General features: G+C 44.8%; 1 protein-coding gene across 1 annotated transcript in view; it reads right to left on the bottom strand.

Moving 5' to 3' along the window:
- The window catches only part of adgrl2a (adhesion G protein-coupled receptor L2a), a 111,328-nt gene that overhangs the window by 47,786 nt on the left and 50,941 nt on the right, over positions 1–12,601 (bottom strand). The window contains 2 exon segments of the mRNA XM_084459246.1: positions 2,433–3,233; positions 10,221–10,330. Of these exon segments, the coding sequence (XP_084315372.1) occupies positions 2,433–3,233; positions 10,221–10,330 (911 nt within the window).

The following is a 12,601-nucleotide window of genomic DNA, read 5'->3' as shown; positions in this document are numbered from 1 at the left end:
GTGTACTAAACAACCACTACACTTGAATCATAAATACCCAAACACATTCCATTTGAATGTAAAGTGAAGCTACTGCCAGATGAGCTCACGAGAGAATATGTCCAAGAGATCGCTGTGACAGTAACACAAAAAAGTGTCATCATTTTAATGTCAACACGGCAGTGTGGGGAGACTGGACAGGTTTATTGACATAGCGATGATCTAGATTGTTCTAGGCTGTTCTGCACACGCCCACTGGCTGCTGCTCAGCTCACATAACTCAACAACCTGTGGGGTCTGTTCCCTCACTGTCTGGCTACGAGGCTAACCCTCCCCCTAACGTCACTGTGTTCAGGCCTGTGGGGTCTGTTCCCTCACTGTCTGGCTACGAGGCTAACCCTCCCCCTAACGTCACTGTGTTCAGGCTTGTGGGGTCTGTTCCCTCACTGTCTGGTGTCCCTGTGTTCAGGCCTGTGTCTGTGTTTACCTTGGGAGTGTTCAGGCCTGTGTTGTGTTTACCTTGGGAGTGTTCAGAACGGTGTTGTGTTTACCTTGGGAGTGTTCAGGCCTGTGTTGTGTTTACCTTGGGAGTGTTCAGGTCTGTGTTGTGTTTACCTTGGGAGTGTTCAGAACGGTGTTGTGTTTCCCTTGGGAGGGAAGAGCAGGTGACTCTCTCATCTCTGACCGTTACGCTTATTTCAGGCTGCATCTTTAAAGTTGTTTTTAATTTCTCTATTGGCAATCAGTGCATTCAGCAGCTGTTTAAATCAACTGAGTGTGTCGCAACCTATTCTGGGAATCCACGACGACGGGATTGAAACCATACGGGTTAAATAGTTATCCCTGGAGTGGCGTTGATGTGCATTCGTATTGTTCAAATGTATAAGTGCTCTTTGAATGTAATGACAGGCCAGGTAGGAACAGCTGTCATTATTGCAATACTGCATTCCATCTTATTACCACCTTTTTGTATTTGATATTTGCCAAATGGGAAATGGAAACAGAGGCCCTGGTCTACCTTGTCTAATGCGTCAAATATTGAATCAGAATCTCAGACGAATACTTTTCATTGGCAAGGGAGGAACTTCAAACAAGTTCCTTGTGGATAGAAAAAAATCTCCCCGTTCTTTATTACTGCAGTTCCACTCAGCTCCCCCTCTGAATGCTAATGTTCCCCGAGGCCGGTTCTAAACTTAGGATGAGCTCTTTTCTTACAGTAAAGCCGGTCTGAACCTCACTATGGTGTTCGTGTCCCGATGGCCGAACCTCATTTATCTGCATCGGTCCCCATCAATCCCAAAGTGGACGAGCAAATACATGAATAAATATTGAGCCATGTTAATCTGCGGAAGGTTGCTTGACCTCCACGCTCATCACAGACTGTCCAGAGCATTACGTGGATTTAGCAACTCTGGGTGAGAAGGGATTAGGATAATTACAGTTATTATATTCTCAATGTAAAGGCTATCTGGTGCCTAGGCAGCTCTCATTTCAATTCTCGACAGCTAAATTAAAAACAAGCTGGATTGACACAACCCTGGCGATTGATCCCCCCCCCCCGATCACTACCCCCCCCGGCACGCCGGCCTGGTCTTCCAGAAGACACGCAGGGCGCTGCACACTGCCTTCACACTTTGAGCTGTTTGTGAAGCAGCCGACGGGGGATTTACAGGCTATGGTACCAGTGGGAGGAGCCTAACTGAGCCCAGAGGAAGACTTTGTACCTGTCTGGGCAGGTAGGGTTCCAGAGGTGGGGCCCAAATCTCCTCCCTCTCTCTCTCTCTCTCTCTCTCTCTCTGTCTCTCTCTCTCTCTGTGTCTCTCTCTCTCTCTCTCTCTCTCTGTGTCTCTCTCTCTCTGTGTCTCTCTCTCTCTGTGTCTCTCTCTCTCTCTCTCTCTCCCTCTCTCTCTCTCTCTCCCTCTCTCTCTCCCTCTCTCTCCCTCTCTCTCTCTCTCTGTGTCTCTCTCTCGGTCTCTCTCTCTCTGTGTCTCTCTCTCTCTCTCTCTCTCTCTCTCCCTCTCTCTCTCTCTCTCTCAGAGAGGAGCTGGTGAGGGGAGGCTCCCCCAGGTCTTTAGTGCTGGGGAGGCCTTGGGAACGTTTGTGCTGTAAACCTCCAGTAATCCCCCAGGTGCCCGTCCTCTTCTTCTATGGTATCAGTGCTCCGTGGGGTTGTTTACAGGCCACCCCCCCCCCCCCCCCGACCCCCCCCTCACTCCCAGGCCTCGCTAACATATCTAACATATCTAACATACACCCCATTCTTCAATTAAAAATCACTCAACCCTGACACTTGACATGCAGGCTTGTGGGACGCCCAGGGAATACCTGCACAGACTTAACAGACGGCTGAAATGACAATGTCAAAAATGCAATTTCACCAGTGTTGGTGAAGGAGGTGTGTGTGTTGTGTGTGTGTTGTGTGTTGTGTGTTGTAAACAAGCGACGCTGCTTACCGTGCGCGGGATCAGGTGGGCCGAACTCCAGATTGTATCGCAGGATGTAAAAATTATTCCACACATATAGCTGGTTGTCTCTGGGATTGTAATCCACAGCTGCGATGTACTGGTATTGGTTGGGAAAGTGGATATCCACATACTCGCCGCGGTTCTGCTTGGTGTTGTAAATGTAATCTATCAGGCTTTTGCTAACTTCACTCTCGTTGTCTTCGTACGTGGACCTCACTACGTAGAGCACTCCGCACACCATGAAGGCGTTGGAGGCGGAGCGCTTGTCGTAGGCGGTGTCCCAGGTGGCCTCGAAGCGCAGCGTGTAGGGGTTGAGCTGGCTGATGACCATCATGCCGTTGTTCTGCTCGGTGGCGTAGATCACCCACAGGCCGTTCTCGTCCACCGCCAGGTCGATGTCCGTTTTCCCGCCCCACTTGTACGGCGACGTGTCGTGGTAGTTGGCGTTGTTGATGATGGCCTCGCCGCTCTTGATCCGCGTCCGCAGGTCGAACTTCACGATGTTGCGGGTCCTCTCCTTGTTGAAGAACACGGCGCCGTCGTACACCACGAACCCGGTGCCGTCGACGCGGTGGGGCAGCTTGTACGTGACGGTCTGCCGGGCGTTCTGGAAGTCGTCCAGGGAGGAGTACTCGATCAGAGTGTCTGTCCTGTAGGGGGTCCAGGGCATGAAGTAGATCTTGTCCCCTGCCTGGAGGGGGTCCTTACACCACGCCCCCGCCTGCTGCTCCGCCTCAAACAGGAAGGACGGGTCACCCACCGCCTTCAGAGTCCCGGGACACACAAAGACTAGTAGGGGGGGAGAGTAGAATAAGAGAGGCTTAAGTCAACGCGTTTACGTCAAACAGCTAGAAATACTAACAGATTAATTTCACTGTTACTCAATGTTTATCCAGTTTGATTTAGGGGTTTGTCCAGGAGGAAGAGGGACAAACACACATTTAAAAAAAGGCCAAAAGACGACTACAGCTACAAGTTCACAAGCACAACGGGGAGTTTGGTTTTGTGCATAGAAAGAACAAAGGAATAGGAAAGTTGTTAAGCATAAAATATAGTATATAATGAAGTAATAAGGTAATTAATTGTCTGAAACAAAAGGAGCTTCTCACACATCTACTGTGGGGGAGCAGGACACGAATGAGGGAACAGAAAGAACAGAACCGAACAGAAAAAAACACATTGGTCCTGGAAACGAAAAAAAGCAGCCAACTAAAGTCACTTGGCAACAGGCGGGAGGTTACGACACGAGAGAGGAGGAGTCGGCCGGTCTGCTGGGGTCACGCCGCCGTGCTACGACAGGTACTGGACCTGTACGACGTGGTGCAAATGTCTCAACCATTACATGTTTAAACAAATAAAGAGTGAGAGTCTCTCTCTGAACAGAAGCAGATCAACAGAGGAGGAGCCCCAGGTGGGGGGGGGGGGGGGGGGGGGTAGGGGGAGGGGGGAGGAGGAGGAGAAGGAGGAGGAGGAGGAGGGGGAGGAGGAGGAGGAGAAGGAGGAGGAGGAGAAGGGGGAGGAGGAGGAGAAGGGGAGAAGGGGAGGAGGGGGAGGAGGAGGAGGAGGAGGAGGAGGAGGAGAGGGAGGAGGAGAAGGGGAGGAGGGGAAGGAGGAGAAGGGGAGGAGGAGAAGGGGAGGAGAAGGAGGAGAAGGGGAGGAGGAGGAGGTGGCGGAGGAGGAGGAGGAGGGGGGGTTGCGAGAGAGAAAGGTACGGTAGAAACAATAGTTTTAAAAGGGCCAGAAACCATGGCATGCTATGGAGAAGGGTTTGGAAAACAGGCAATATGAGGTTTTGCAGCCCCCAGGGGGATGGGTAGGGGCCCCTAGGAACTGAAGCCAATATGCCGCCTCTTATATCTTTAGGCTGCGACTGTAGTTGTGTTATATCATCTTTTTTTTTAATCAGTCTCAGTCATGTTGTTGTAGTTTACAGGCGTTTAGCATAATGAGGAAGGGTTTGCTGCTACTACCTGCTACGGGTTGGGAGAGGAAGGTTTAACAACCATATGCCACAAAACAAGGATCTAGGGTTTAGATTGTCAGTTATTTACCTTTTTGTTCCACTTCTATTTTACGCGTTGGAAGAGAGAATGAAAGGGGTGCAAGGAAGAAAAGAGATTAATATGAATTAACGGTCACCTCTATGGTTAGATATGCAGTAACATGAAATGAAACACCCACAAAAGACGAGCAGACCTAGCTTGAGGGAGACCAAAGAGAGACACGGAGTAGAGATCAGACACAGCATGCATTGAGGCCCCCCGTCTCAGCGGAAAGGAGAACGTTTAACACATCAAGAGTGGTCCGAATAGACAGCCTGACTAAAGTTATGCTTGGTTTATATCCTTCTCCACAGGTGTAGTTCATAGAAGTTAATACTTAAAGCAAAATGTTCAGCTTGTTAATGTGTCATTTTCCTTCAAATTCAAAATCAAGTTGTATAATGTTGAACAACCACAGACATGCTTAGGTTCTGTTGAGGTCTCTGGACATAAACCAAGCATAACTCTGGTGAACATACTTTCATTATTTAATGTATCTGTGCTTGTTAACCAAATATTTCCTAAATGGTCTCTTAATATCAAAGTGAAACTGAACCTTTTTCGTGATGAACTGCTCGCTTCTAACAGCAGCTGAATAAATGAACTTAACTCAGACCAGTTATGGGGCAATGTTATGCAGAAGCGTCATGCCTATAGAACTTGAGGGGGCCCTCAGATTTGGGGGTGTTTTTGTTGTTGTTGTACATTTATGTTATTGTTTGTTTACCATTACATTTTACAATGCGGAGCTATGATTATTTTCTCTACTGAGCTGAATGTATTATTTTTAATTATGTCATAGACCACCTCGAAAAGCCACCATAACCTCTTTCAAAAAGCCAAACACCCTCTTTCCCGGTGGATTTGGTTTCTTCCAAATTAAAACTAGACCTGGAAGCCCCCCCCTCGCCTCGTTTCAGATAAACACGTTTTCATGGTCTGCTTACATACATTTAGATTAAGGTTGTCCTTAACTGATGAACAGGTCCTTCAAATATTAGGCCATTCAGTATATCAGATTCAATATACTTCATACTTCATATATATATGAAGATATATATACAGTATATTATTCGGACCAATGCCAAGTGAGTAATTAGATTTGTTTTCCCTTACTTTTATTTTGAAAGTCCTTGAAAGAACGCTACGGTAAATTTAATTTCACACTGCTTAAGTGGCAACTGGTAGTGTGCTGCGTCCTGATTTTAAACTGCAAAAATGCACAAAATAACACTAAAATTTCACGCGCTAGTAGCGCCTCACACGGACGCAGCGCACGCGTGCTTCGCTATCTCGTGCCCCCTCGGTTTTTTGGGTTGCATGACGCCCCTGATGTTATGTGTATACAACGTGATAATATGTACTGTAGAAAACAGTTGAAAATTTAAAAACTGATTTAACATAAAATACAGACTAGTGTTCATGTTTTGGCATTGGAATTCAAGGAATGTAACACACTTGTCAGGATAGCATTCACTATGCACCAGCCGTTCAGTGACATCACATATTATGTGACTTAAACCAACTCCAATGAGAAACTCTATACTGTGCTACACACCCTAATTATTCACTGTTTATTTAGTCATTTCCTATAGGGTACTGTACAGTACACCAAAAGTGTAAATGACCACTTAAGTTAGCACATTAATACCAGTAGTTTATAAAAACATAAGTAACTCAGGAAGACAGGTCAGCCTCGTCAAATCTGCATACAAATGTTACATTGTTAAGTATAAATGCCCAAATCCTTTAGAGTGTGCAATACATACTACCAATTCAGTCTGTGGTTGGTTGTTTACTTGAAACACATGATTGGAGATGGTATTTCTTTGCGAGGGCTTTTGGGTGTGGGGTGGGTTGGATGGGCCCTTTCCACACGGGTGCAAGTTTAGACTGCACATTTAGACATTAATAGCTACTGTTCTTAATAACTAGCTAACTAGCTAGCTAGCTACTGTTGTTACTAGTTACATAGCGTTCTTACTAGCATTGTTACTAGCTAGCTGCCATTCTAGCAACTGGATATCATACAATTTGTGGCACACACACGTTTATTCAATCTATGACAACGTTCTCGGTACCACAATTTCACGTAAAAATCTGAATTGGACATCGGCGTATGGATTGCACACAATCAATTTTGGTACATTTGTGCGATTTGTACACAGATGGGTGAGATTGTGTTGCAGGAAGCATAACCAAACGTACTGGTCTCATTTAAATTCAGTGCCAGTTGAAACAATGCATTTGATGAACTGGGTAAGATGCTAAATGCATGCCCATACATTCCATAACTGTCAGTGGCAAAGTGCTGTCTTCAACTTATCACAGAAAAAAACATTTTGAAATGTTTTTGCCGACAAGTTGCTGATAACATTTAGTTTTATCTTTTTTCCTCATTAAAGAGATGCCCTGGTCAAGACTCTTGAAAGGAGTGAAAGGAGAGATGAACAGAGAGAAATTGAGGATAGAGGAGGAGGTCTAAGTGTGTTACAGAGATGCTAACACTACACCACTCTGAGAGATGCTAACGCTACACCACTCTGAGAGATGCTAACACTACACCACTCTGAGAGATGCTAACACTACACCACTCTGCAGAGATGCTAACACTACACCACTCTGAGAGATGCTAACACTACACCACTCTGAGAGATGCTAATGCTACACCACTCTGGAGAGATGCTAACACTACACCACTCTGCAGAGATGCTAACACTACACCACTCTGCAGAGATGCTAACACTACACCACTCTGAGAGATGCAAGCAGTAGGACTGTGAAGGCAGCGCTCAGGCTTCCTACGAGATGAAACGCAGGGAGGTCAACATGAAAAAACCCAGCCGAGCTCCTCCGACGCAGTCGGCCAGGCAGCACAGAAGAGAGAGCGGAAACCTGGAAAGAAAGAGAGACGACAACAAGGGAGACCTGAGCGGACGTTAGTGGGATTAAAGAGAGATCAGAAACCAATCAGAGGAGGAAGAGAGAGAGTCAGGGCGCCAAGGAGAGTTCCTGCAGATTGCACAGGGGAAGAGGAAAGTGAGTAGCGTTTGAAAGAGCAGCATTTTTTAAACCAGAGCGCCCTCCCCAAACCCCCACAGGCATTATCACCAAACATTATACACATTGAAACAAGCGCAGCAGAGGAGCCCCTGTTGGCTCGGAGCCTATTTAAGGACACGCACCTATCGATAATCTTTATGTCCTTTCTTTATTTTATCATTACTCCGGTTTTACTCCAACAAACAACAAAGCCTTTGCATTTGCTGGAGACTAAGGCTCCTTTGAATTGGATGTAATGTACTTTCAGGAGACACTAGACTGGTGGACCGGCTGCCTCCATAGCTTAAGAGGTCTGCTGTCCACTGTGCAGACTCAATCAGTGGCTCCAGCATCATTCAAAGGGCAGAAATTCAATTGGTAAATGATGTAAACTCTTAATAGGTCATAGCTTATTATTGAACCAAAACAAACTACACAACTAATGGTTTAGAAAATGCAATGGGTCAAGTTTAATTGGTTGGTTTTAAATGTGGAAGTCTATGGCGGTATTTCCTTTGCCTGAATAAAAAACCCATCTCTCCACGTTGGCGTGGCGGATTGGGTGGGGTAGCCGGAGATAGCAGCCAATGACATTAAGGGAAATTAGGTGTGATTGGCTCTGCAGCCTGTTAGCATGGCTGTGCATGTCTCTGCATTTTTATGAGACGCCATAGCAACGGCCGTGGTGTATTTTGGTGCCTCATTTCGTTACAGTGTGCAAAGAATGGCCTTAATGAAGACGCGCCTTCGCTTTTATGTCACCCCGTTTCAAGGCAATTAATGCAGCCCATTCAGAGGGCTACTGGAGACCAGGACAAGCCACATTTACAACCCCTGCCTGAACATTTAGATCATGGGCCTAATGAGGATAGCTCTTGACATGAACTAAATTACAAGAAGAAGAAGAAGAAGAAGTAGAAGAAGAAGAAGAAGAAGAAGAAGAAGAAGAAGAAGAAGAAGAAGAAGAATTCTCTGTGGTGGAGGGTAGAAGCACACTGTTGGTGGCTTGGTAGGGGCTGATTCTATTCCTGGAGATAGGACATTTTCATAATGTTTGAAGCAGTGCTTTTTTGGATTTATTCATTTTTAATATCATTATAATTCTGATATATTTCTACTTTGTTTGTGTAAATCTGCAAGCTAGAAGACAATTGTCTATAAAAGCCTGTCTCTAGTTACATTTCTCAACCTGAAATGTATATATCATTCCTTTGATTGATTGGACCAGTCTAATGTGAGTAGACTGGGGGGGTAGGGGGAGAGGCTGGGGGGGGGGGGCACTAACAACTTACCAGGACAGTTGGGATACGACATGTTCTGTGTTCTCGGTCCAATTCTGGGCAAATATCGACCTTACGGGGATCGAGAAGCAAAAAGACGCCGCTACAGACATTCTATGTAGCTCCATACAAACACCACAGCTAGGAGTCCAAACACCCCAGCTAGGAGTCCAAACACCACAGCTAGGAGTCCAAACACCACAGCTAGGAGTCCAAACACCACAGCTAGGAATCCAAACACCACAGCTAGGAGTCCAAACACCACAGCTAGGAGTCCAAACACAACAGCTAGGAGTCCAAACACCACAGCTAGGAGTCCAGACGTTTGAGATGTTCTCCTGCTTCTTTGGTGAAGGGTCAGGGGTCAAATAGAGTGTGTTTACTGAGACTAATTCCATCACAAAGGTCTGAAGTAAACCAGCAGGAAGTTGATCGATAGTCCTGATGATGAGGAGAGCGAGCTCATAAAAATTAATACTGGTTTAGTACTAATACTAGAGTGGGCAATTTCACCTGTGCACTGTTAGCTCAATGATAATACGTATTATTGCATATTTCATTATTAATCATAGGTCCATGAAAAGGTCTACCCTTAACTTGTAATGAGGTTCAGATGTTCTCTCAGATATTCAAATCAATTCTCTAAGCTTGGATATGCATCATGACATTAAGCAGGATAAAGTAAAATATCAAACGCCAAACTTCTTTGATGAATAAACTATTCCTAAAAAAAATCGTATTTTGTCAGATTAAGTTTGACATCAATAAGCAGCTAAAATACGTTTGTATGTGATTACAAGTGGATAAGGAGTTACTATCTCATCCATCAGTCATGCCCCAGCTGTCTGAGTCTAATTTAGCAGTTAGTATGTTAGTAAAGGTTAGCACAGAGCACTACACTTTACTGCTTCTGAATTACTATTCATATTTTAGGATACAAGGAACAGACACACGTTAATAATATCATTTTGCATGCCACATTACTTCATTGAATTATCTAGATGGAGCCATTCTGTATTGTTACATAATGAAACACCTGTTGACATTTCTAAACACCTGTTGATGAGAAGAGAGACATTTGGAGGAGCGGTCTCTCTCCCTTATAGGTTCACAGGATAACCAGCTCCATCTGCCTCTACTACTGGAGCTAGAATATAGTAAATAGTCCTCCGCTATAAGTATCACAAGCATAAACTCCTTCAACATCAAACACAATGTAACTCCGTTAGAAAAGGACTGGCAAGATCAAGAGTAGACAGATATAACCCCATGGAAGAGACAGAGGGAGGGAGGGAGAGAGAGAGAGAGAGACGGAGAGAGAGGAGACAGAGAGAGAGAGAGAGAGAAAGCGAGAGGGGGGGTGGGGGGAGGGTAGAGATCCTGTAATGTCATGACCGGAGGTTCATACTTACTGTAAGGGACACACTCATACTGGACCTCCAGGTACTTGTAGGTCCCTGGGCAGGGGTCGGGAAAGACGTCCGAGCCCGTGATCACGATGCACTGGGTCCGATTGTTGCACCTGGAGGACAACAAAAGGACTGCTATTTAATTTATTTATGTATTTTTTTTTATATTTTTTTTTATATATTTGTATTTTTTTATATCACGATTGTTGTTGTGATAATCAACAGAACTAGTAAACAACACTACACATTGTTGAGTTCCTTGTCAATCATTCTGAATGGAAAGAGAACTACACATCACACAATGCACAAATACAGCACCCTGGCCTTGTCACGACACAAACACACACTCCACACAAATACAGCACCCTGGCCTTGTCACGACACAAACACACACCACACAAATACAGCACCCTGGCCTTGTCACGACACAAACACACACTCCACACAAATACAGCACCCTGGCCTTGTCACGACACAAACACACACTCCACACAAATACAGCACCCTGGCCTTGTCACGACACAAACACACACCACACAAATACAGCACCCTGGCCTTGTCACGACACAAACACACACTCCACACAAATACAGCACCCTGGCCTTGTCACGACACAAACACACACACCACACAAATACAGCACCCTGGCCTTGTCACGACACAAACACACACCACACAAATACAGCACCCTGGCCTCGTCACCACACAAACACACACTCCACACAAATACAGCACCCTGGCCTTGTCACCACACAAACACACACCACACAAATACAGCACCCTGGCCTTGTCACCACACAAACACACACACCACACAAATACAGCACCCTGGCCTTGTCACGACACAAACACACACTCCACACAAATACAGCACCCTGGCCTTGTCACGACACAAACACACACTCCACACAAATACAGCACCCTGGCCTTGTCACGACACAAACACACACTCCACACAAATACAGCACCCTGGCCTTGTCACCACACAAACACACACTCCACCGTGACATCCACTTAAAATATGAGCACACACATTGATTTGTGCTCCGAGAGTAATGGGATGTTTTACTGTAGTCTACAATGTTATTCAGCTCATCAGTTATATCGCACCAAGGTCATCTCCACTGTTGTGTGACGATGTCCACAGTGATGTTGTTATTTACTCTGAGCTACACAGTGCAGTATTTCTTAAAAGAATAACAGAATCAAATGAAGATGTGGTTTATTCGGAGGGCCGTAACCGTTCCCTACGTCGGTATTTTACTACCCTAGTGCAGCTCTGACATCTGCAACACTGAAAGAACACCTCCGGAACGCTGTTTATGAAAACGTTCTGAACACCGTTCTTTCTTTCTGAACACCGTTCTTTCTTTCTGAAAAAATTCCTTTCTTTCTGAACACTGTCCTTTCTTTCTGAACACTGTCCTTTCTTTCTGAACACTGTCCTTTCTTTCTGAACACCGTTCTTTCTTTCTGAACACTGTCCTTTCTTTTTGAACACCATCCTTTCTTTCTGAACATCGTCTCTTTCTATCTATCTATCTATCTATCTATCTATCTATCTATCTATCTATCTATCTATCTATCTATCTATCTATCTATCTGTCTATCTGTCTATCTGCCTATCTATCTATCTATCTATCTATCTATCTATCTATCTATCTATCTATCTATCTATCTATCTATCTATCTATCTATCTATCTATCTATCTATCTACCCTCTATCTATCTACCCTCTATCTACCCTCTATCTATCCATCTATCTATATATGTATATCTATATATCTATCATCTATCTATCTATCTATCTACCCTCTATCTGCACCGATGATCCACAATCAATACAGCCTGTTCTGCCTACAGAGCAGCTATTAGAGATAACATGTGTTTCTGCTCATCACAGACAGACAGACAGACAGACAGACAGACAGACAGACAGACAGACAGACAGACAGACAGTCAGACAGACAGACAGACAGGCAGATAGATCATTGGTATGTTGTATTGCTTTGTAATTAGTAAAATTGTGTATCTTGACATGTCTGGCATTAATACGGTTTCTAAACCGGTCCCTCCATTTTGAGAGACAAAATTATTTTTTGCTGCGAGTGAAACATTCTGTATTTTCCACAGGACAAAATGCCGTGACTTGAACAAACGGCCCCAGTGTTAACATGAAAAGACAGTAAATAACCAACAGCGCCAGTGTTAACATGAAAAGACACTAAATCATCAGAGCAGCAGGGAGCAGAATTAGCCATTAGATTTTTTTTCTGACCAGGCCTGAAGGTAATTAATCTCTCTCAAGTCCTCTTTCTTTTCTTCTTTTCTCTCAGTCAGCATATTTGACAATTAATATAATTCACTGCTCTATTTTCTTCAAA

Source organism: Borostomias antarcticus, assembly GCF_949987555.1.
Source record: "Borostomias antarcticus genome assembly, chromosome: 26".
NCBI lineage: Eukaryota > Metazoa > Chordata > Actinopteri > Stomiiformes > Stomiidae > Borostomias > Borostomias antarcticus.
The sequence above is the reverse complement of the archived record's forward strand: the minus strand, read 5'-3'. Positions and strand labels throughout refer to the sequence as shown.